At 47.3% G+C, this 25587-nt stretch overlaps 2 protein-coding genes across 2 annotated transcripts in view; one reads left to right on the top strand and one right to left on the bottom strand.

The window, feature by feature from the left end:
* The window catches only part of DIABLO (diablo IAP-binding mitochondrial protein), a 205428-nt gene that overhangs the window by 41202 nt on the left and 138639 nt on the right, over window positions 1-25587 (bottom strand). The gene's annotated exons all lie outside the window — the stretch shown is intronic.
* On the top strand, window positions 20749-24547 carry SUPV3L1 (Suv3 like RNA helicase). Its single transcript, XM_085633471.1, has one exon. It carries the CDS (start codon window positions 21995-21997, stop codon window positions 24374-24376), a length of 2382 nt encoding a protein of 793 aa, XP_085489597.1. The 5' UTR covers window positions 20749-21994; the 3' UTR covers window positions 24377-24547.

Below are 25587 nucleotides of genomic sequence, written 5' to 3'. Positions count from 1 at the left end.
TCCTGACTTTTGACCTCTGCTGTGAAAGCAGAGCAAATGTGACAAGATAGTAAGATTTAAAGGCATCTTTATTGCTCACAAAGTGAATGAGCAATAAAAATACCTTTAAATGTTGTTAACTTGTCACACTTGCTCAGCTTTCAGAGACAGAGGTCAAGTGCATTACAGTTAGATCAAGTTAGAGTAGATGTTTCAAGGTACTGACGTGCAGGTCTAGTGAAATTTTTATGATTTTTAAAGCCCTTAATAGTCTTTATTCGGTCATATCGGTGACCATAAAAACACAGATTTAAAATACATTATACATCATATATCTCAGGATCAAAGAATATTAAGAAAACATCACACACCAATTAGCACAAATTTCAAAACACAATAATATATCATTTGTGTATAGATTTGGCAAATTATATAAAATTGCTTTATGAGCACCTATGGAGGCTAACGTTCATTTAAATACTATTAACGATCTTGTCTGGGCTAAAAAGTAATATTCTTATGAAGCATACCTCCTCAATTTTATTGCAGACAAGATATAGTTAAGAATAGAAAGCAAATTGCGGGAGTTAGGCATTTTAACCCCTTCGGTGCATCACCACTGCTCATGTGCGGGCACCAGAGGGATTCCCTTTACCCCCCCAACAGCCTCGGGAGCTGTGGAAGAGCTTCCCCAGCTCCTGAAGATGCTTCCCTGGTTTGCCTGAAATGGCGATCAGCGAGCACGTCGCGCTGACGTCATTTCCGTGAAACCGCTTGCTTTCTATGTGCTCAGGGGGCTATCTCAGCACACTGAGCACGCAGAAAGATGGGAGAGGTATCATTGGAATGGGGGGAATCTCCCCTTTCAAAAAGGTACCACTCCCCAGTGGATCCCCAAGCAGGGATCCACCCACTAGGCACCAGGGAGGGTGGAGCGGCCCCTTGGGCAATAGCCTTTGCTCCCCCCATATTTATTTGGGCACATTCAGTCTTTCTGCCCCCCACCCCCCCAGATGGAGGCAGAAAGCCCACTAGACACCAGGATTTTTTTTTAAACTTGGAATCAGCGGTGGGGGCTGCCTGATTTGGGCATGCCCCCTGCAAAATTAGAGTCTTCCTGCCCCCCCCCCCCTGGGGGGCAGAAGCCCACAATCTGTCCCCCCTCCCCGAGGGGCAGAAATCCCAAAATCCCACTAGACACCAGGTTTTTTTTCCCAGATTAATTTATGGGTGGGGGTTGCGCACGATGGGCATGCCAATGCCCCCACAAAATTCCAGTCTTTGTCCCCTTTGGGCACTTTGCAAAAAAGGGTCAGTTTTCACTGAGTTTTTTGCCCCAGGTTTGGCGTCCATCTAGGGAAACCCTGAAGGATCTACACAAATGACCCCTTGTTGACCCTAGCAGCGAAGGGGTTAAAAAGATCAGCCCCTCTGGTTGCGATGAAAAGTGTTTGTGTTTTAAAAATGGTGGTAGTGGGGGCGTGGTCTCGCTGCTCATGGAGTGAGACGCACGCCGTGGGAGCTCCGGACAGCCGCTGCGTTGGGGCCTCGCTGGCTACGCTGCCTGGAGCGCCTGGGCAGAGGGGAAGGGACTGGGCATCTCCTGGCGGCTCGACGCTCACCTCGGGCTGCTGGCTGCGGTGTTTGTGGCAGCGCCGAGTTGGAACCCGGCCTGGGCGTGTGCAGCCGCCATCTTGGGTCAACTGGGCCTTGAAGCTTCTCTGACCAGTGGGAGCCCGTATCGCTCTCCTGCTGCCGCTCCTGGACAACACGCCAAATATACTTTTCGGCAGTACGCGCTGGAAGGCTTCGCTTTGATATTGGAGGAGATATTAGACATGAGAAGACTGTCTGTGAATTGGTAGTTTGAAAGACTGTTAATACCGAACTTGAATTACGAAAATAAGATGCACTATATTTGGATTATGATTTTATGGTGATATTTATGAATGAAGAAGTGCTTATATTGTTTATGCTGCTCAAGCCCTGAGGAAGTCTTTTGGAAATTTTACCATAGACAAAACACGTGTTGGCTGTATTATCTGAGAACGGAATTTGTGTGTAAACCAGTCTTCCTGAGAAACTACAGAATATGAAAATAAAGACTGTGGATCTACACTGGATGTTACCAATTTTACATGGACTTACGATCGGAATTTTGATTGTATAATATAGGGATATATACATTTTGTCATTGCTCAGGGAACAATTTTTTGCCACTCCCGGGCACCCTACCGGAGCTTCTGTGGTCCGTGGTGGTGCTTCGGAGGCCTGGATCCCCCGGCACTGACACACGAAGGGTGTACTCCCCAGCAGCGGCTCCCTTGGCCACCATCTTTGCCCTTCTTGGCACGGTTCGTGGGCGCAGACCGTAAAGTCCTGGCCCGGCCACCCACTATTTCCTGGAAGCACTGCATATACGACTGGGCACCAGAGGCTCCCTGAAACCACTTGCTTCCTTGGGCGGCGGAGCTGACGCAGGGCCATATCCCGGCCGGAGAAACTGTAGCCGCCATCTTGTGCCTTCCCGGGCCCTGAAGAGCTTCTGCCCGGCGAGGGCCTACTGCATCTCCCCGTCGCTGAACCGGGGGGGTCCGATATCCCTTTCTGGGGTCTGGGGTGGAGGCCTGGCCCCCCCCCCTGCACTGGTGCATAGAGGGCGCGCTGACCTTCAGCAACAGCCTTCGTCATCATCTTGGGCCCCCTCACGTGGTTTGTGGAGGCGTGTAGGGGTGCCTGATCTGATTCCCCGCTACTCCTTGGTGACGTCGCTGGAGACCCCTAGACATCGAGCATCGGACATCGATGGCCGAACATTCCTTACCGCCGGGTGCATCCTCCTGGCCAGCGGTGAAGGCGTGCTTGCGGACCCTGGAGGGGGAGCCTGAGGTGGGTGCCTGCGTCCGCCATTTGGGTCCCTGCCGGGCCTTGGAGAGCTCCAGAGGAAGAGGCCCCCCCACCCACCGTCACCCTTCTGCGCACTGGTGAGCCTTGCACGTCTCTCGGGGCATTGGGGCTGGGGGTTGGTGGCCTGGGTGCGCAGCTTCAGGCTGCTAGACAGACTGTTCCTCTGGCTTATCCCCTGGGGGTTCTGAGGTGCCGCTCCTCGAACCGGGGTGAGTGGCGACGCTTGTTGGATTGGTGCACCCTAGGACCGCAGACACGCGCTGCAACTGGGCCCTGGATTGCCACCCTTCCTTTCTGGCTTTGCCCCCCAGACGGTTCGTGTGTCCCATTCCTGTGCGATCTTGCGGGTGGGCCCCTGCTCTCACCACTTGCCTGGCCCTGGTGTGCCATGGAACTTCGCTGTCCCGGCCTGCAACTTGGACTCTTTCATGCGGCTGGGGAAGACCCTGGGGGGCCACGGACTTTGGAAGGTCGTCCCCCTGCTACTCATCCCTTGCCTGGGGAGCATCCAGCTCACGCCTATTGTGGTGCTCTGTAGCATATGCACGGGGAACCATCCGGCCTCATGTGGCGCCCTCTGGCCTTGATCTCCTGTCCAGCACGTGGAAACCTGATGGGTCATGACTCGATCGAAGGCTGGGAAGGACACCGCTGCACCCCCAACCCTGTGACTGCTTTGTGGAACAAACCAGGCTCTACTCCTGTCGTGGATATGGCATCATCGGCGGGGGGGTCCTCTGACCTGGTCACTCAATCCTTCTCAGCCAATTTTATGCAAGAACTTAAATCTGAAATTGGCTCTCTTCGAACGGAAGTACAATCTTGCGTCAGGGAGCTCAGGAGATGTCACGGAAATTGGAGGAAGAGTAGATGGCCTTGAAAAGACAGTTGACGCGCGCACGGTGGACCAAGAGCAACTTTGGCAGCGTCTGGCCCTCTTGGAGGAACAACACATCAAGCTCCAAATCAAACAGGAGGACTTAGAAATCGGGCCTGCCGTAACAACTTGTGCCTAAGGGGGGTCCCCGTTGGGGCTGAGGGCTTGGACATCATGACTTTCGTTTCAGACCTGTTACACGAAATCAGAGGGGATGAACATGCCTCCCCGCCTGCACTTGACCGCGCTCACCGTGTGTATGGTCCTCCTGGTTGCCCCTATCTTGTGCCCAGATATACTGACCCGGGTTCATTTTTTTACGGAAAAGGAGGCAATCCTTAAGGCAGCACGCTCCAAATCGGAACTCACTTACAAGGGCGCTACCATCCAGTTGTTCCAGGACCTCGCCCCTACCACGCTTCGTCGCCGCAGGGACTACAAACCCGTCACCGACAAGTTAAGGGAGCTGGGCATTCAGTACCAATGGGGCCACCCATTCGCACTCATTTTCCAATGGTAATCCAAACGTCGGGTGTTGCAATCCTTCCAAGAGGCCGCGCAACTGCTTTATCTCCCGGTCACTCCGCCATCCAGCCCCTCAAGACTACTATCCCTGAGCCGCGAACCTGCTAAACCACATCGGGCCAGGGTGCACCGATCTCGACGCCTGTCTCACTGAGGGGAACGTGCTTCCTCTCAAGCCAAACAAGACATTATCCAACACCTTCGTTCTTTGGATGGTGGTCAATCTCCCTCATGCTCTCAGCCCACAGAGAACTAACGTCTAGGCATCTCTTCGCGTTCCACAGATCTTCACAGTCTTTATCGGCCAACTGCGGAGTCGGGGTTGAACCCCCCCCCCACTCCCCAGGCTTGCTCACCCCTCGCTCTGAACACATCATGGCAGCGGTACCGGAGTGAGCTCCTCGATGGCGATGCTGATATCCTGAGACCCGCTTTCCCTCCTATTCCTCGGAGAGTGACATCTCTGGGATGGCTTGTGCTGTTGAGCATAGTTTGCTCCTGCACTGGAATAGCCACGTTGGCCGCTGTTTTCTCCTCTCTTGCTCTCCTTTTCTTCTTCTCTTTTCTCCTCTGCTTGGAGGGAGGGTGGACCTAACTACCATGGGTGCGCTATTCTACGTGCGAGGGCGGCTAAGTGCTGCTTCTACCCCCCTCTGCTTCACGTTGGGTTCTGCGAATTACTCCAGCTATACCTGCATCCCCTGGGGGCATGCCGGGGGTAGCTGGGTGGTGCTGCGTCTCACTCTACTTCCTCTGCCTGCGTTGGCGCCTGTGCGAGGTCTACCCTGGTGATGACTTCTATACCCTGTCTGAAACTACTTTTCCGTAATGTTAAAGGTCTTAACTACCCAACAAGCGCCGCCAGATATGGCGATATTTATTACAGCAGAATCCAGATGTCTTCCTACAGGAGACCCATCTGATGAGGGCAGATATCTCCCGCATGGCCCACCCTTGATACCCCCTTCAATTCTGGACATCTGCACCTACTAAATCGACTGGGGTGGCTATCCTTTGTAGGGCAGGTATCCACCAGGGGGACTCCAGGGTGATCTGTAGCAAAGATGGTAGATTCCTCAAATTGGTGGTCAAGATCCGGCAACGGGCTTTCACCCTTTGCAACATTTAAGCTCCCAATCATGCTCAAGACTGCTTCCTTAGGGAGCTCCTGCAAGAACAGGTAGCACATGATGACTCTCACCTCATCCTGGGGGGCGACTTCAACCTGGTCTGTGATGCGGGTCTGGACTATAGCGATGGCTTGTTTCATGGGGCGGGGGCCATACCCTCCACCTTAAAGAGGCGTCTAACTGATCTTGGCTTAATAGATATTTGGAGCTACCACTCCCCAGCTGCACGCGACTATCCTTAATATTCGCATGTCCATCGTTCTTCCTCGCGCATCGATTACATCTTCGTTTCCCGCTCCCTGATCAGCGACACCCTCTCGAAGTCTGTGTCCGCACATCTCCGTCTCTGATCATGCTCATGTGGAACTTCTCCTGCAGGACCACTCCTCTCACCCACGCTGTCCTCCCCGTTGTGGACTCCCTCCCCAAGTTCTTCGAGACCCCGTGGATTGTCGTGGAACTCTGGGAAGTTATCACGTATTCCTTTATGTCTAATGATCTCCCTGAGAGCCCCTTGCCCATTGTCTGGGATACTTTTAAGGCCACGATTCGAGGTTGTATTACGTCCATTGCCATAGCTCGGGCTCGGGCAGCCCATCTCTTTGAAGACAACCTCTCTCGGGATATAAAAGCCCTAGAGAGATTAGATCAGGAACGTCCTCTGGCCCTCCACAAGAGACGTCTAGCCATGCTTAGAGGCCAGTTAAGGGCACATAGAACCAACAAGGCAGAACATGCTCTCCTAGCCCTGAAACAACGGTATTATGAAGGGGGAGACAAGGTGGGAGCGGTCCTGGCCCGTCGCCTCCGGACATGGGCCGCTAAGGCATACATTGTCAAACTAAAACTTGAGGATGGCGCATGGGCCATCACTGAAGCCGCTAAACTAAAAGCCTTTCACGAATACTACTCGTCCCTTTATGCAAGGAAATCGCCCAGTCCGGAACAGATACAGGCTGTATTGGGAGACTGCATCTGGTCTCCGATTGGCCGATACCATGCGCAGCTCCTTGAGGTCCCGCTTACTCGGGAGGATCTCACCGGCGCCCTGAAGGACATCCCTCTCGGTATATCTCCGGGACCAAATGGCCTTCCGGTCTCTTTCTATCGCGATTTTCTCCCGCAACTGAAGACCCATCTACTCCGTCTTTTTAATTCTTTCTCAGATACTGAGGGACCCTCCGCATTTATGGCACTGACCGAAATCGCCCTACTTCCCAAACCAGAGAAGGATCCCACGCTCTGCTTCTCCTTCCGCCCCATTGTGCTTTTAAACACGGATCTTAAACTCTATACTAAAATATTAGCCAAGCGACTCGATCCGCATCGACCCGGGCTCATCGAGCCTGACCAGGTAGGCTTCATTCGTCACCGGAAGGGAGCGGACAATGTGCGATGCATCGCACATTTAGTCGGGAAGGCTCATCACTGGAATATACCCGCTTGCTCGTTGTCCCTCAATGCTGAAAAAGCATTCAACTGGGTGGATTGGGTATTCCTCTGGGCTGTCCTGCATAAAATAGGGCCCTCAGATGACCGCTAGGATCATGGCTCCCTACCTTTCCCCTTTGACCCAGGTACGGGTTAACGTCCAACTCACGAGACCAATCTCGTTCTATAGAGGCACCCGCCAGGGTTGCCCCCTCTTATTTGCCTTTGTCGTAGAACCCCTTGCTGTCATCATACGCAAGTCCCCCGATATTCATGGCATCACCCTCGGAGGGTTGGACCATGAAATAGCCTTGTTTGCGGATGATCTCCTTCTAACGCTATCCCGCCCGCGAACCTCCTTCCCCATACTAAATCATGGGCCCTCAACCTCACGATCCCTGAGGCGGAGATTCCCGTGCTCCAGTCTCTCATCCCATATCAATGGGCCTCCCATTCCATTTGATACCAAGGGCTCAACTTGACCCCCAATCTTGCCACGTGGTCACAAGCTAATTGGCAGGAATGTAAAAAGGCCATACTAGACAACCTGACAATGTGAAAGTATCTCCCGCTTTCCTGGCTGGGATGGCTGAACACAGTTAACCTTTCCCACATCAGTTCCAGAGCCTTCAGCGTGAGCTCACCACATTCATTTGGGTAGGGCATCGACCGCACTTCTCCAATAAAATTCTCTTGCTATCGCGAGACGGGGGGGGCGGGGGAAGCTGGCTTGTCCCAATTTGTTGGAGTATTACTGGGCTTCTCACCTTAAATTTTATTTCGGAATGGATGGCGTGGGAGAGTGAGAAAGTCTGGTTCCACATGGATAGAGCGGTGACCTGTAGACCCATATGGCATCTCGCTTGGCTCCCACGGGAGGCTTGCTCATGCAGCGCCTATATAGCCATCCCCACAAAGTTGGTGCTTTATATCTGGGATAAACTAGCACTGTCTAGGGGTCTTACCTCTTTCCCATCTCCTCACACTCCTATCGCACGCAACTCCCATTTGCCGCCTGCCTTACACCCACATTCTTTCTCGGATTGGTCGGATGGGGGTTGTCTGAAGCTTCGGGACCTCCTTTCGGGGGATTTCTTTAAATCTTTCGATCAATGTAAACAAGACTTTTAGCTCCCTGAGGGGGCTAGGTTCCAATATCTTCAACTCCGGCACTGGGTCCAGGCGTCATCCTCGGCACAGGCGGCCACACGCCCCTGTACCCTTTTTGAACGGTTGGTGCGCTCTTTGACAACTCCAGGGGTCTAATCTATCGCACATACCAAGTCCTCCAACATTCTCCACGGGTCGCCCCACATGCTTACCAGTCCAGGTGGCAGTCGGACACATCCACTGACATTGCGCCCACACAATGGGATCACTTGTGGCGCGACATCCCAAAGGTTTTCCGTAGCATTTCCCAGTGTACAAGGTCATGACACAATGGGATTACACTCCCCATAGGTTACACAAAATGTTTCCTACCTCTTCATCTCTCTGCTGGCTTCTGGGGACTTTCTCCACATCTGGTGGACTTGTCCGCTCTTGACCATCTACTGTAAGGAGGTCCTTAGTCACATCAAACTGGTAATTGGCTTCCCGCTGTCCGAAAACCCAACCACAGTCATTTTAGGCCTCAAGCCACTGAACTTGCTTGCCATGACCCGCAGAGATTGGCATCTAAGCCTCCATATGCTTGGCGCCGCAAAGCAAATCAATGGAGTTGCTTACGGTGCATCTGCAACTTCGAGACACCAACTTCACCAAACTTTGGCAACCGTTGATAGACTATTTTTGCAAACTGGAACATGCCCATCTTCAGCCACCGAAGCTCTGGGCTTTACGCCTATTTGAAGATGCCATATCCCCAACGGATGCAGATAGTCTCTGGGGAACCAATAGAGATACCACCCGACCCCTTCCTTCGGTGGGGCTCTCCCTGGAGGCTCCCACCATCCCACCTTCTCCCTCAGCTTAGGCAGACTTGCTCTCCTCTTGAATGGCACCCGTGGTACGCGTTGGTCTTGGGAATTGCAGCAACCTTGCTCTCTTAGCCCACTTTCCCCGAACCGGGGGGACGCCGACCATCACCCGCCTCACCTCTTCTCTGTCTCTCTGCCTTCCTCTTTTCTTTCTCTTCTTCTTTTTCCCTTCTCAGTTTTCTATCGATTTTGATGGCTATATTGTTCTTACCTCAATTGTATTCTCAATAAACAGATTTGAAACAAAAATGGTGGTAGTAAGGAACGTCGTCTCAAGCTGAAAGTATGCTGTCGTTTGGGGCAAAGAGTTATTGCATGGCCAGCCTGGAAGGGATTCAAACTAGGAGCCAGAGTTCAGGAAAGCAGCCAAATAATAAATTTAACCTGAACCTCGTGAGGTAAAACCTGTGTTCTGGTTTTTCCATCCAGGTTAGATACTGCTCTACCCAGGCATTGTGGAAATTGACAAATAGTTGAGAACTGAAGTTAAATAGCTTGATTTTGCAATTCTAATCTCTTCATTCATCATAGGAAATGTTTCCTTAACTATGGCCTTAGCCTGGGGTCAAATACTATCTGGGAAACCAAATAGATTGGTCAAGCCCATATCTTTAAAGCTTTTCCTAACATATACTAGCCAAGGGATGGCAAATCTAATGTCCAACTTCAGGTAATCGCTCAAAATATCTTTTGAAAAGCTTGCTTGTGGAGTTCACCAAATTTTAACCCAGAGTAAATGGGAGGGGGGTGAGGGCAATTTTAACTTTGTCTTCCAGATAGCCCATACCTAATTCACTGTGGGAGATGACGCTTGGGGTCATTTTAGGGATGGCCAGTATCCGGCAGAGGAACTTATTTTCGAAGGTCTGCATTCTAGCTGGTGCTTCATGACCCCACACACAAGCCCCAAATCATCCCACTACCGGATATTTAGATTTATATAGCTGGACCATCTTTTGTATTGCCTTGTGTCACAAATTGATTGCAAATCTAAAAATTGAATTGCAAACTACTCCCACTTTTCTGAATTCTCTGGTTAGTCATAATGACAAATTTGCTTCAAACAGAATAGCTAAAAATTTGAAATATAAAACCTTAGTGGTTGGGGTTGCACCAATAAAAAAAGGATTTTGTTTTGGTGTTTTCTGAGCCACAGGTTAAAATTAATGATTTCTGGTGATTTACTTTTAAACTTAGGTTTGTCATAAAACTGTTAAAACCATTTAAAAGTTTCTGGAGGCCAATTGCTATTTGTGAAATTAAAACTGTGTCATCCGCATATAAAAGAACTGGGATGTCGAGAAGAGAATCTAGGGGTATCATTACTGCATAAGCACAGGGCTTTATCTAAAGAGTTGACATGGAATAAAAACTAAACAGTGCTATTATACAGCCCTGCCTGACCCCTCTGACTACCTATATAGGTTGTGTGCATCCACCTTGTTGCTTATAACGGATCCTGGTGGTTATATCCCAGTGTAACTGCCTGATAAAGTCCACCCCAGCTGCCTCCATCAAAGATCACAACTTTCCCCTGTCTACCAAGTCAAAAGCACAGGAGAGGTCCATAAACGCCATGAGTAATGAACCTCTCCTGGCCTTGACATATTTTCCAGTATAAGGGATAAGTTAAGTGCCTGCTCGATGGTCCCTAAGGTTAGACTGAAACCATTTTGATCCCTTGAAGGAATCTTTTTTTGCCCATGCTTCTAGCTTTTCCAAGATAACCCATACAAGGGTTTTTACGCTGGCAGCTAACAAAGAAATCAGGCAATAACACGTGGGACAATTCCTATTCCCCTTTTAAATATAGGAACTAAAGTGGATTCCCTCCAAGTGTTAATTGGAGCTCGTTGCACAGCTGCATTAAGGACATTAGTCACTAATGGGCCCCTGAATTCCAGTTTAGATTTTAGCATGTCAGTGGGGACTTCATGAGGGCCTTGCCAGAATCAGCGCTCTGGATTGCTTTGGTAACTGCTGTTAGACCAATAAATCTGCTTAGCCAGTCACCATCAAAGAAGAGTGCCTCAATTTGTAATTCCATGCGGGGTTCATCGTGTTGGTCATTAGGGTTAAAGATTTTGGAGAAATTACGTACCCACTCCTTTTCTAAAACATGACATTCAATTCCATTTGAGGGGGGCCTCTGTAAAAAAAAAAAAAAGGTTGGTTTTTAACCTCCCAAAAAAGCCTGCTGTCTTTTAGTTGGGCTGCTTTATCTAGGTCTTCCCATGCTTTGTACCAGATTTCCCTTATCCTAATTTCTAGTACTTTTTTATAGCGTTTCCTGGCTGATCTTACTGCGTCACTATTGCGCATGATTATGTTGATGGCTTTTTTGAGGACGTTTAAGGCTAAAGTACAGTCCGAATTGAACCAAGGATGCTGTTTCTGATCTTTAGGTGGCCTGGTATTTGTGAGGAGTCGGGTAGCTGTCTTACTAATTGCTGTCTTACATATTGCTGTGCAGCTATGTCAGATCTTACTACGGTCACTATCAGGGGAGACACATTGAAAAATCTCCTCGCTACTTTCTGTTACCAAGTCTTTGAAGAATTGACTTGGGTCAACGTGATCCCATTTTATTCGTACTCCAGGATGAGCTGAAAAGTGGACCAGGAGATCTGGAGCACCGCTAGAACTTGAAAGCAAATGGATATCAAAACTTATAATGATGAGGTTGTGGTCACTGTATGGATGGAGGAGTACCTCATACTGTAATAATTTATGGTAAGATCTTTGGAAATTAGCACAAAATCAACTGTGCTGCCCTAGCCTTTCCCTACAAATGTGGGCACATGGGTGATATTTGCCTATTAAAGTCAGAAGAAAATAACATCATTTATAAGGATGATTTCGTTTAATGCATCCCCATATGCTGTGTGGGTAAAATGATGTGTATTCTCCCTTTCGCCATCAGCGAATCCACATATACAATTGTTGCTGAAAATACACTGCTCAATATTAAAATCACCAGCCCATTTGATTGGTATATAACGTCACTTGCTACTTGAGTAGTTTTCCAATATTTCCCACGGTTCCTCTATAATGCTCACAGGTTGCACTAAGAAATTAAAGTAAAAATGTACCAAAATAACATTGACTAAGGAGATTTTTTTTTTATATAAAATCAAACACGGCTTAACCTCTAGTACTTTGATAGCGAGATTCTCAAATTTTACAGATATAAAAACAACCACACCCCCCTTCCCCCACAACTGCTGGTGACGGAATAACCGTAGATCAATAAGATTTAAAACCATCAATATGCTTGGGTCGGTAGCCCAGGTCTCCTGGCAGCAAACTATATCAAATGTGCATATAAGTGATACCCAAAGCCTATCATCGCTAGTTGGGGGCTCCATTCCCCATCAGGCCGCGTGACAGACGCGCCGCAACCACTTCCAGCGCGCCAGGAGGCATTTAAAGGCAGCTCGTGGCTCCTTATTTGTCCTTCACTTATTTTTTGTATTTTATTGAGAGTCTACAACAATTAAGTGAAGCGCGCCCTCCTCTCACCTGAATACTTTAGTAGTTGGTTCTGCATCGCAGGGCATTGGTTTGGGCTCAGCCTCCCTTTTTCTTCTTATTAAGAGCAGTTCATCCCTAACCCATTTAACATGGTTAAGAGAAAAATTACAGCCGGAGGGGCAGGGGGTAACAATAGAGAACACCGACTCATTTTTAACCAGGGCGGCCAATGTTATCTCAAAGGAGATAGATCCGACTGAAAGGAGCCTCTCCCTGGAGATCGGGAAATCTGTTCCGGCCCAAATTGTAATGGATGAAATGAAATTTTGTACTTGTATAGCGCACTGCTGCCCCAGCGAAGGGGTGTCCTGGCGCTTGTACTCATACCGCTGTGGAACCCTTCCTGGCTTTCGCTGTGAAATGTCCACTCCTGGGCACCCCCAAGGTGAAGCCAGGCATCCCCAGCGCTGTTGGGGCCGTTGTGGAGATTAAGCAAGCTATTGCCCAGAGTTGCAGAGTGGGACCCATGATTAGAGTAGGCACCGAGACGAGAATTATCAGGTCCGAGGAAATTGAGCCCAAGACCCGCCGAGGCGGGAATTGAACCCTGGTCCCGGGCCAGATCTCTGCACCATTGAGCCACACTTCTCCTAACCTTGGAGTGGAAGAGGCAGATCCTGGGTTGGCATCATTACTTCCCACTACTCCATCCTCTCTGGCTACTAATGCTGAGACGGTTTTGACATTGCTGGAAGATAACTCAGTTCCGGTTAGCCCTCCCCCTCTAAGAGAAAGAGAACAGGTTGCAAAAGAGCCCCCCCAGAACACACCGTCCAAAAGGACCACAATGCTAACTAGTACGGACTCTGAACATTGTATTGAGTCACTCCTGCCAAGACGTGAGTCTATGTTTGAAACACTTTTAGTGCCCATACGGCAAGAGCTGGAGGGTTTAGAGGGGAGGTTTGATGCTACTCTCCCGTTAACATCCTGCCATTCCATCGCCAGAGAGCCCATGGGGGTGTGTGTATTAGCCTCGCTAGGCCCACTACTTCGCAACTGGTTGTCAGAGGGACATTAGACACAGTGGGTTTGCCAGTAGTGATTGGTACCCTCAATCAGGCGTCCCCTGCAACTCAAAATACGGGGCAACTGCATCAAGGGGTATCCGAAGTGTTAAGGGGCATCTATGCGTCCAGCAACCTCCCTCACGTGGTGCAGGTGACACAGACGGCACAATCACAAGGGGTATCACTACCAAAGGGGTGTCAAGCTGATACACCTGCTTCAAATAATCTTACTAAGACTCAAGCTGGTAGCCACAATATTATAGATCTGCCCCCGGAATCAGCATCTTTGGTTGTAATCTTATTGGGAGTTCCCTCGACTACACTGGGTGCTAAAGAGTCAACATTGGACCTTATTCATAAAGTCACTCATTGGTGTAATGCTAACATTGTCAACGGTCACCAGTTAGCCCCGGATATTATTATGGCTAGAAGAAAGGGTTGGGTGGAAGCAGGCTAGGGAAAAACATTGAGGGGGTCTGGGTTATTGTTAATATGAGACATCCTGCCAAAGCTAAAGCGTTTATTGATTGTGAGCTGATGAGTAGCTCCAAAACACTGATTAGGATCGTCTCCCTTCGGTATTTTTACCCCCGCTAACTTTTCTTTAAATAATGCCTGGCATCTGGCACCTAGAACATTTAAACCAGCTCAGATTAGTAATCTTGGACCTGTCCTACCACTAGCTAATAGATTTGAGCCCTTGCAAAGTTTAAAGGGGCTGGATGGTATTGACTGACAATTAATAGCCCAGGCTGAACAGCAGGGCCTTAGATCCCAGGACCCTGCCACTAACACTATTTCCTCACCCTTGAAGCTAGAGCCCACCCTTCCATCTAGTCTAGCATCTTTTAGAGAACTTCCATTCAGACCAGCACTTAATAGAGCCAATAATACTCCCTCATCTTTGAAACCAGAGTCTGCCCTTCCTTCTAGAACAACACCTATTAGAGCGGGTGCTGCTTGTCTGAAGATCCTTTTGTGGAACATTGCAGGTCTGGGGTCAAAAAGAGATGATGTCTCTGGGTTGCCACTTAATTGCCTTACAAGAAACCTGGGATACCAGTGAGAGCTTTTTTTTCGGATGGGTTTGCCTCATTTTTTAAGCATGATATTCCTTTAGCAGTGGGTCGAGCAAGGGGGGGGGGGGGGGGGGACTTCTTTTATCAGTTTCACTTGATTTAGGATGTAAGATAAGTAGAGTAGAGTGTCAGTCGTCCCATACGTTAGTAGTTGAGTTATTTAAGAATCATTGCCCATTGCTAGTAGTTAATTTTTATAACTCCTTCACTAGATGTTCAGAGATAGAACACGTAGCTGCCTAAGAGGGTTTCCTTGAACATTATAGGAAGGGGAAACACTCCTATTTTGAGATCATAATTCTAGGAGACTTAATATCCACCAGTGCTATCGTAACTGCACTTTCACTAAGGTATATGGAAACTTCTTTCCACCATCCACACACTTTGAACACACAGAGTCAGGTATTCTTACTGAAGAGTTTCTCTCGACCAATAACTTGCACTGTTTAGAGCAAATGGGAGAGAATACCCCTATTCCTACTTACAGAGGCACGGGTTGCTCTAGTACCATCGATTTTATAATGATCTCTGCATCATTAGTCCTAGCAGTTTATAAACTCAGCGCTCTTTGGAGAAGTCATAGTGATCATCACCCTCTCATGCTTGAAGTAATGTATTCAACAGCTTTACTTGAAGTAGAGAGTGGTATTACCAACTCCGACATCAGTACCAAGGATCAATCAACTAGGCTGAAGTGGGCAAAGGTGGTACCGGAAAAGTTTTTGGATAACCTGTATGTGGATTGTGCTCACGAGGTTTTAGCATGCACGGACATCAACGCGCAGAACAGTTGTTCTAGATGTCTTTGAAATGTTAACTAAACAGATAGCTATCTGTCTAACCGACCCGTGCAGGGATAAGAGCCCCAAGGTTAAGGGGTGGTTTGACAGCACTTGCTCCACTGCTTATAGGAAGTTACTGTTGGCACCTAAACAAATCCTGAGAGACGAGAGTGAGGTTAGGACTTGCAGGAGGGTTTATAAGCAAGCAATTCAAGAGAGGAAGAAATCCATCAGGGATAAGGCCTGTGAGGATCTGGGACAAGCAAGCACACTCTCAGATAGTAATAAGTTTTGGGCTGTTGTTAACAGCCCTTTTTTCTGATTCTGCAAATGCCAGAACAATTTGCACTATGGCCCCAGATCGATGGGTTCAGCATTTTGGGGGTATGTACAGTGGCGATGATTTGGAAGGGACAGAGACACAATGAGACTCCAGCTTAGTCATTGCACCTCTTCATTTTAACGTAGATGAGGTCTATAGAGCTATCCTTGCTACATCTGGGGGAAAGGCACCGGGCCCGGTTGGGGTACCAGCTGACCTGTACAAGGCAGACACTTTGGTCTGGGCGAGAATATTGGCTCGGGTTTTTATTGTGGCTGGCACATGCAGCTTTTACTCCCTTGAGGGGCAAAGCTATTATTCACATTTTAAAAAAGGGTTTAAGGGATGACCCTGCTTGTTACCACCCCATTTCACTCTTGGACTCCGCTGCCAAAATCATGGGAAAGGTGATTCTAAATAGTTTATCATTGTGGTTAGATAATTTAAATGTTTTTAGCGATCTACGGTATGGTTTTAGGCAAGGCAGAGGGACACTCGATCAATGTATTAATTTGAACCTGGTGGTTGGGAAATATGCACTGGCTAAGAGGGGTACCCTTCACATGGCCGTTATGGATTTAACATTGCATTTGACCGTGTAAATAGATCCAAACTGTGGACGATCCTGGGAGAGCTGGGTATGGAACCGGACCTGGTGAACTTTCTACACTCCGCCCATAACAACACTACTGCGGCAGTAAGGTTTAAGGAGGATGGCGGCATGACAGACCCCTGGAAGGTTAGGACAGGGGTATGGCAGGGGTGCATCTAGGCCACTCGGTTGTTCACACTCCATATTAATGAGCTGGGGGACCTCCTCTCAGCTCATTAATGGCTCAAGTGGCTTCGAATTTCCACTTGAGAATGTCATCCTCAGACCTAATTTGGCTGTATGCCCTGCAAGAATAGGAGGTAAACTTTTTCAGCTCACTCACTGTGGTCATGCCATTGTGACAGTAGCTGTTGAGAAGTGTTACCGGTTGCCTTCCATGGATGTGCAGATTGAGGAGCTTGTGAATGGGTGGTTATGATTGTCTTAAGATCTGATAAATGGTGGAAGACTTTGTAGAGGCCTCTTCATTCAGTACCATTCATTCAAAAATCCATCTCCTTAAATCTATCTCCTTAACAAATACTTTACTGACCAAAGTCAACTAACCTAGACTTTAATTTACGAGTTTACTCCTCTCTCTTGACATTCAAGGATAGTTGGTGACCGGACTGTGTTAACCACCTTCTCTTCCATGCTGTATTTTTTTTTTATCCCCGGTTTACTTCCTTACTGCCTGCCTACTATGTAATACAATTTCCGTCTGTTTTTTTTTCCTTACAGTATGTATGCAAAGCGCTCCGATACCTACGGGTCTAGCTAGCGCTATATAAAACTTTTAAAATAAATACCAAACAAGACTGACCATGGAAGAATGTGGTCATAGACTTTACAAGACAGTGGAACTTTCTGCCAGGCAATATGATGTTTCTCACTATGGCGATAGATTGTTTTCATCAAGAGGATTTATTACGCATTCTTGAGTACTACTACCACTACATATATAGTGCTGGAGTTTCTCAGTGAATTATCGGTGCATGAAGGACCACCAAAATGAATGCTGTGAGACAATGGGACACTGTGTAAGAGAAAATGGTTACGTTGTTAGAGGATTATGGTGTTAAACATTTGAATGTGGCGTTGTAGGGTCCTTCATGTGGCGTCAGGTTTAAATGTGAAACCATATTTAAGGGAAAAGCTATAGGACCATTTAAACATGCCATACTCCACCAAAGGGGTTTTTCTGTTACTTTTTATTGCGAGGTCACGAGGCCAGAATCTAGTTGGTTCCAGGGTGTCTGAAATTTCTGCTTAATAGCGAGGGAGGTTTATCATGTGAACATCTGCAGAAAGTTAAGAATAGTGTTAAGGGAAAACAAAAACACAGTAAACAGTACTTGTCTTTGAGCTGGCGTAGAAGACTAAAAAATGCACATTATATATAGGTGACTTGGTAATTATATGGAAAGTAACCAATGGAATGGAGAATATATATATATATACCAGATGTGAGAAAGTGGCTCTGTATATACTGTTCCCAAATAGGTACAGGGTGTACAGAATCCCCAGTCCCCAGTGGTTTGGCAGAGGCTAAAGTTAGATATAACCTTACTCTCTAAAGTGGTAGCTTGGTCGAGCAGTAAGGCAGTATCAGAGGACAGTGTAAAGCATTTGTTGCACACACTCAGCCAGCAAATGGTCTCACACACTCAATAACTGAACTCTAGGCCAAGGGAATATATGCTTGTTTTATTTTAGAACCAACAATAGGCATTAAAATATACTTTCTCAGAATGAGATGCTTTATATAAATACTTTTGCAATATGCAATTGAGTTTTGTAGACGGTTACAAGTGGTTGCAATCGGCAACACAATTCTAAACACAATAATGCATTGAGTTCAATGGAAGTTTCAAGTTATTTGCCTCAGATTACTTTTAGGATTACTTTTGGAATTCCAGGACTGGATCCTAGATTCAGTCCTGGGTCAGTACTTGGAATCAAGTGATAAAAGTCGACTTAAGTACTGTGATGATTTTTAGACGATATTTTGCTATTTTAAAAGTTGACACTTGGAAAATGTTTCATAGAAAACAGTCAATGAATCCCTATGGCAGAAAATTCAAGTTGCAGGTATAGTAGGTTCTCGTTACTTTTGTAATCCAGTACTGGGTGCCTAGACTCAGTACTGAGAGCTTTATCCAAAACAGGTAAGTAATTAAGTTTTCAGATATTATACGATTTTTAAGGAATATTTAAAGATTGCAGAAATTGACACTTAGAAGAAATTTCACAGAAAAACTGTCAATGATTTCCTATGGAAGAAAATTGGGTTACTGGTAAGTACAGTTGTAAGTATTTTTCAGAGTCAGTGCTGGGCACCAAGATCCAGCACTGGGAGCTCACCTAAGAGCAGGTGAGTATTTTCGTTTTCGCTACTCGGTTGATTTTTGGTGAATATTTTAAGAATCGAAAAGTCCACACTTAGAAGAAATTTCAGGAAAAGCCAGTCAATGTTACCCTATGGAGAAAATTGAGTTATCGGTTTAAAGGTAAGTACTAGACTGGCAGAGTTAAGGTTCTGGGCATTGACTCAGGGGTCTCCCAGGGTCAGGTAGGTACAGTTGGTTCACCCTCAGCGGCACAAGGGTGGCCGGGTGCAGAGAGAGTTAGGCCCAATGTTATCCTATGAGCAGTAGGGGGGCCTTGGTTGATGGCTGCTGACTAGCAGGCCACGCGGCTGTGGGAGCTGGGCTCCTGGTCACTTACTCAGGGCAAGTGGGGAAGTAGATAGGTGTAGAGGTTGCACTGCCAGGGCCACTCGGGCAGCTGGGTGCAGGGTGCTTTTGAGCCTTCGGGCGTTCAATTGATTTCAATGGGAAATCTCCGGTTTAGAAAAAGACTGCAAGCTCGGGGACGAATATTCTTCAGGTGCCACCACCACTTCGAGAGGTAAGTTGGGTAGTTGGAGGATAGGTAGGTACCCCGGGATTGGGCACAGGGGGCCACGGGGCGCCGGGTGCCTTTTGGTGTCGGGAAATCTTACCCTCCGTTGATCGCGGTTGGGGGGGCACCTTGTTCTGAGGCTGCAGGTTTCTTCAAGAGTGTCGAGGGAGGTCCTTGGGTGCCGGACTCGGGGTCACAGTCGCCGTGGGGTCTTCCTCGTGGTCTTTGTTCACTCCGGCACAGGCCAGGCTTGGCTGATGCAGAGTGTGCTGGGTTCGCGGTTGCGGACTGCTGCCAGGGATTAGAAGTAGATTTTGAGTAGAGCCTCTTCTCATGGGAGTCCCAGGGGTTTAGAGTCAAAAGGTAGCCATGTCCTCCGGGGTTTGTGAGGTTGCTGGCCACAAGAGATGCCGGGTTGGAGCAGGAGCAGGTTCGAGGGTCGACAGGCCGGTAGGGCTGGGGCCAAAGCAGTTGGTGTCTTCCTCTTAGCAGCTGCAGGGCAGGTCTTCTTTCTTCTAGCTCTTCGTCGGATTTTGGAATCTGGAGAAGGAAGGTTCAGGGTGCCCCTAAATACTAGATTTTGGGGCGTTACAGGTAGGTGAAGGGCAGGGACCAATGGGTTCCTTCCTGGGGTGGGTACACCCCCTATCCTGCCTCTCTCCTGTGGGAGGGGGGCAGTAGCCTAATCCTGATTGGGCAGGGCGCCCCATCTTCAAGATGGCGAGAGCCCGGGAATGTGCTTCACCTCGCCTCCCCCACCTGAGGGGTGGGGTTGGCAGGCTGGCACATCCCGTCCTTACTTGGGGTTTCCAGCCAAGCTTCCCGCCAGAGTGGGGGGTTGCAGTGGCCTGGGGAAGCTCACAGAGCAGGCGGCATGCCTTTGAAGCTTCCCCCTGCCCATCCTGGGGGAGGAGATTTAGCACCTCGCCCAGGATGTGCATTGTTGCAGACCCAGGAGAGCAGGGGCTCTCCTACCCAGGGGTCCAGCAACATGTCTGCTGTGTGGCAGCCTAGGCATCCTCAGAACAGACGTGGATTGTGGGTTAGGTTTCCGGGGGCCTCTCTAAGATGCCCTCTGTGGTGCTTGGTACATTAAATCCCACACTGGCATCAGTGTGGATTTAATGTGCTGAGCAGTTTGATACCAAACTTCTCAGTCTTCAGTGCTGCCATTATGGTGCTGTGGAGTTTGTGTTTGACAAGCTCCCAGCACTGTGTACTCTTAAATGGCAGCACTGCACTTACAGGGCCCAGGAATGGACCTGGGTACTGTAGGGGCACAGGGCTCCTGCCTCTGTGCCCACACCACTGGCATAGGGCTCCCAGCTAGAGGGGTGGCTGATGTATGCCAGGGCAGTGTAGGTTCTGGGCATGGCACGCAGGGATGTGTGCCATGTCGTCTCTCTGTTTTGTCTTGTACCCAGACACTCAGCCTGCCAGGGCAGTGTGTGTGTGTTAGGGTACAGGGCCTCTAAGGGTGGCACAATGAGTGCTGCAGCTCTTAGAGGCCTTCCCTGGTCACAAGGCCCTGGGTACCTAGGGTACCACTTACCAGGGGCTGACATGTGGCCAGGGTTTGCCAATTTGGTTTTGAGGTTTTTGTCTAGGGAAGGAACATAAGTCCTGGGCACCTGATTGGCAGGAGTCCAGGGCACACTCTGTCAAAGTACATTCAGCAATTCAGCAGAAAGTGGGGGCATACCATGCAAGAAAGATGGCACTTTCTCACACCAGACCAGTTAACATTTCTAAGGTGAGTAGAGATTTTGTTTTAACTGGAAGGGGTGGCGGAACAATAGGGGCATCATTATATCACAAAGAGAACATGTTAGTGTTTTACAAGATGAACAAATATATAGTCACATGATCAGACGGGGTTTAAAGCAAGACTAAGTAATAGGAACTGTAAAGATATGGAAAGGTCACTAGCTCGTCTTGTGCTTCACATGAAAACAGTAATGCTTTAACTATTTCGAGTACTTGATGATTTAGTGGAGTCAGATGTAAGTGTGTACATACTTACATCAGGAGATAAATCATCAACAAAGTACTGTGACTGACAAAGACATTGGTTGGGGCATGCAAAAATGCCGATACACATTCCGTTGATATGGCTCCAACAGTCGCAGGCTGTTTACCAAGTGCTCCTCACAAGCTGACCACTCCGTCTCTGAGTGATTAACCCCGAGCTGCTGTTAACGGCAAGCCGTATAGGCAGAATTCCGGCGCGGGAGACAGCGTGGTCAGGGCTGTTCGCCTGTTCCTCCCTGTCCACCTTCAGCTGCCAACACATGCGCAATGATCTGGGTGTTTTTTCGACTCCCCTTCTTACAGGAACAGGGAACGTTGATATTTATCGCGTACATTTTTCATAAGACTTGGAGATTCCATCTTCAGCCCGTTTTCTCATATCGGAGACCACACAACAACAGCCTACTGCTAGCATTTACGCGGAACGGAAGACGGACTAAGAAGAGAAGGGTGACTGCTACAATATAGACATAGAAGAGGGACGAAAAACTAATAGCCTTCTAAAAGTTACTACTGTTATTGCAGCGGTCACCTCGCTGTTGGAATGCGCATAACTCTACGCAGTGCGGAAACCAGCAAAAAGTGTATTTCTTTCCAACAAACAGTACTTTATACAAACGCGGCCAAGACTATGTTGTTTACAATTTGAATTCATCTCTGTTCTAAATCTTTCGTGTGATCGTCCACATGTAACATGGCCGACGCTTTCCAGCTGAACCGTGGAGGATTCTGCCTCTGTTCGCCATCTTTCGTGGGATCACCCACACCTAACATGGCCGACGCTTTTCAATAGACCTCGGCGATTTATTCTGCCGCGTGTAAGCAGTTTTCTGCGCGCTCTAGAATTCGCAGTGCTTCTGCTCACTGTTACCCGGAAGACCTTACTGGCCATATTTCTATTCTGCGGTGGTCATGTCTGTGCTCCGCTTCTTTTGGGTACTGTCCCGCGGCAAAGCATGTGTTCCGTCACGTATTTGGTCCAGGTATGGTGGGCCCCGGCGGGGTCCTTGGCTGGTCTCTGGCCGCTCTATGGTGTCCTCAAAGGGGGACGACTGTCAACCAATGGACACTTCCCTGTTTGTACCTGTACAGGTGAAGCCCATGCAGAACTTGGAGGGTGACATTGGGGCTGAACTGACCCGAGCCTTGGACAGAGGAGAGATCTTGAAACTGTTAAATCGATTTTACAAAAGGAAAGAAATGCAAAAGCTGGGAGCGGAAAACGGGTTAGACGCACGCCTTTTTCACCAAGCTTTTATAAGCTTTAGAAGACATTTAATGGAGTCAGAATCGTTGGATGTGGACCTGCATATTACTCTAAACGACATATGCTGTGATGCAGGTCATGTTGATGATCTTTTTCCATTTTTTATGAGACACGCAAAACAGATCTTCCCCATGCTGGACTGCATAGACGATCTTCGTAAAATCAGCGATTTAAGATTACCACCCAACTGGTATGCTGAAGCAAGAGGTATTCAACGAAAAATTGTATTTCATGCTGGACCTACGAACAGTGGAAAAACCTACCATGCCATCAAAAGGTACTTGGCAGCAAAATCAGGCGTATATTGTGGTCCATTAAAATTGCTGGCACATGAAATCTTCCAGAAAAGTAATGATGCTGGTGTGCCATGTGACCTAATAACAGGAGAAGAAGTGGTGCACGTTGATCCAGGAGGCAGACCAGCTAGTCATGCGGCATGCACTATCGAGATGTGCAGTGTTACAACACCTTATGAAGTTGCAGTGATTGATGAAATTCAGATGATCAAAGATACAGCAAGAGGATGGGCATGGACTAGAGCCCTTTTGGGACTGTGTGCAGAAGAAATTCATGTATGTGGAGAAGCTGCTGCTATAAATTTGGTGACCGAACTCATGCTCACAACAGGAGAGGAAGTCGAGGTACAAAACTACAAGAGACTTACCCCAATTACTGTCCAAGATCGTGCTCTGGAAACATTAGATAACCTACATCCTGGTGACTGCATTGTTTGTTTCAATAAAAATGACATTTACTCGGTGAGTAGACAGATTGAAGCCCGTGGGTTAGAATGTGCAGTCATATATGGAAGTCTTCCACCAGGAACAAAACTGTCTCAGGCGAAAAAATTTAATGATCCTGATGATCCATGTAAAATTCTAGTTGCAACAGATGCTATAGGAATGGGACTTAACTTGAGCATTAAACGAATAATTTTCAATTCTCTGGTGAAGCCTACCATTAATGAAAAAGGGGAAAAAGAGATTGACATTATCACAACATCTCAAGCCCTGCAGATTTCTGGTCGCGCAGGGAGATTCAGCTCAATATTTAAGGAAGGATTTGTCACCACAATGCATCGCGAGGACCTGGTGTTGCTGAAAGAAATTCTGAATAAGCCTGTTGATCAAATTGAGACAGCAGGTCTACACCCCACTGCAGAGCAGATAGAAATGTTTGCTTATCAGCTTCCTGATGCTACTCTGTCAAATTTAATTGATATTTTTGTGAGCCTTTCAAAAGTAGATGGACATTACTTTGTCTGCAATATTGATGATTTTAAATTTGTTGCAGATATGATTCAACACATTCCTTTAAACCTGAGAGCAAGGTATGTGTTCTGCACAGCACCCATCAACAGAAAACAGCCTTTTGTCTGCACCTCATTGTTGAAGTTTGCCAGGCAGTTCAGCAGAAATGAGCCACTGACATTTGATTGGATGTGCAGACATGTTAATTGGCCACTTATCCCACCGAAGAACATCAAGGAACTTATGCATCTAGAAGCTGTTCACGATGTCCTTGATCTCTATCTGTGGTTAAGTTACCGGTTTATGGATATGTTCCCTGATGCTAACTTTATAAGAGTAATACAGAAAGAACTTGACAGTATTATACAAATTGGGGTGTGCAACATTACAAAACTTATTCGAGTTTCGGAAACAAATATTACCATGCCTATGATGCAAGCATCTCCACTAGCAACGGCAAATGTGAATGACGGAATTCAAAATCTTGAAGAAATTAGTGCTCATAACAGTATACCGGCTAATGTCCTACGAAGTCCTGGTCAGAGAAGAATGAGAGGATCCAAAACACTGGGTTCTGGAACTGCTGAGTTGAAGTCAGATAAGCATGGCCATAGGAGTGGTCCTCTTTCTGCCAAATTAGTGAAAGAAGGTCTATTGACACAGGAACTCTTAGAACAGCTTGAAAAAGAATGGCTAATTCGACAGAAAAAAAGTGGATCGTTACCTAAGCAAAGAGACAATGAATGTAGTGGTTCAAAAGACAAATTGAAGAAGTAGGAATACTTGTCATTGAAAACATTTCTATTTTTATGGACAAAATGAACATCTACTTTTTAATGACAAGGACCTAGTTGACAGCCCCTGTAAATAAGAGATGCATCATCACCAGATAAATCTTTATTCGGTTCACAGACTAAAAAACATAAAAGATATATGCATATAAAATGAGTTTTGAGATGTCATGTTAATTATTTTTTGCAGTAATCAATCCTTATAACTTTATCTTAAAATCCATACACACACATCTATAACAAAGACTCAACGGTTCCCACTGCCCATCCAAACCGGGCTTAGTATTGTTAACCAAAAGTACAAGGTACAGATGTAAACAAAATCGAGTTAGGGTAATACTAAAAACAAATGTCACAAGCTCAAACAGACCAGCCTTCAGTTAAAAATATAAAACAGGGTATTGTGGGGTCAGCCGAGGAGCCCATATCTCTCATTAATACCATACAGTGCCCTATGCATATACAAAAACAGATATCTTAAAGTAAAGTGTCCTGTATAAAGTGCTAACATAATCCTGTAACAGAATTGCTTGAGTTCTCACCAAGAATTACATGGGGAATGGATTATGTTACTTACCCTGTAAGCATCTGTTCTTGGCATGTCATGCTGTAGATTCACATGCTGTGCATAAATCCGCCCTATAGTGTTGGGCTCGGATGATTACAAGTTGTTTTTCTTCGAGAAGTTGAAGTCATGAGGTTGTGCGACTCCTCTTGTTGGTGATACAATGGGCTTTGACTCCATTGTTCAACTGGTTTGCCATAGGTGGGTGAGAATTGAGTTGTAGTAAGTATTAGTAATGTGATGTCCATGCAAGTAATGTGAATTAATGTAAATGAACTATGACCTGCACTGGCTTCTGGGCAGGAGAGCGGGCGCATGTGAGTCTACAGCACTACATGCCAAGAATAGATGCTTACAGGGTAAGTAACGTCCGTTCAAGGCATGTGTGCTGTAGATACACATGCTGTGCCTCAACTGTAAAGCAGTCCCTCTCCTGAAGTGGTGGCTAGCCTGTAGGACTTGCAGTTGTTTGAAAGATTCCGTAGTACAGCTTGGCCAACATTGGTATGTTGACGTGCTAGTACATCCACACAATAATGTTTTGTGAAGGTGTGTGGTGTGGACCATGTTGCTGTTTTTCAAATGTCAGCATGGAGAATATTGCCAAAAAATGCCATTGAAGCCCCTATTTT

The sequence above is a fragment of the Triturus cristatus genome, chromosome 11, assembly GCF_964204655.1.
Source record: "Triturus cristatus chromosome 11, aTriCri1.1, whole genome shotgun sequence".
Lineage (NCBI taxonomy): Eukaryota > Metazoa > Chordata > Amphibia > Caudata > Salamandridae > Triturus > Triturus cristatus.
The sequence above is the reverse complement of the archived record's forward strand: the minus strand, read 5'-3'. Positions and strand labels throughout refer to the sequence as shown.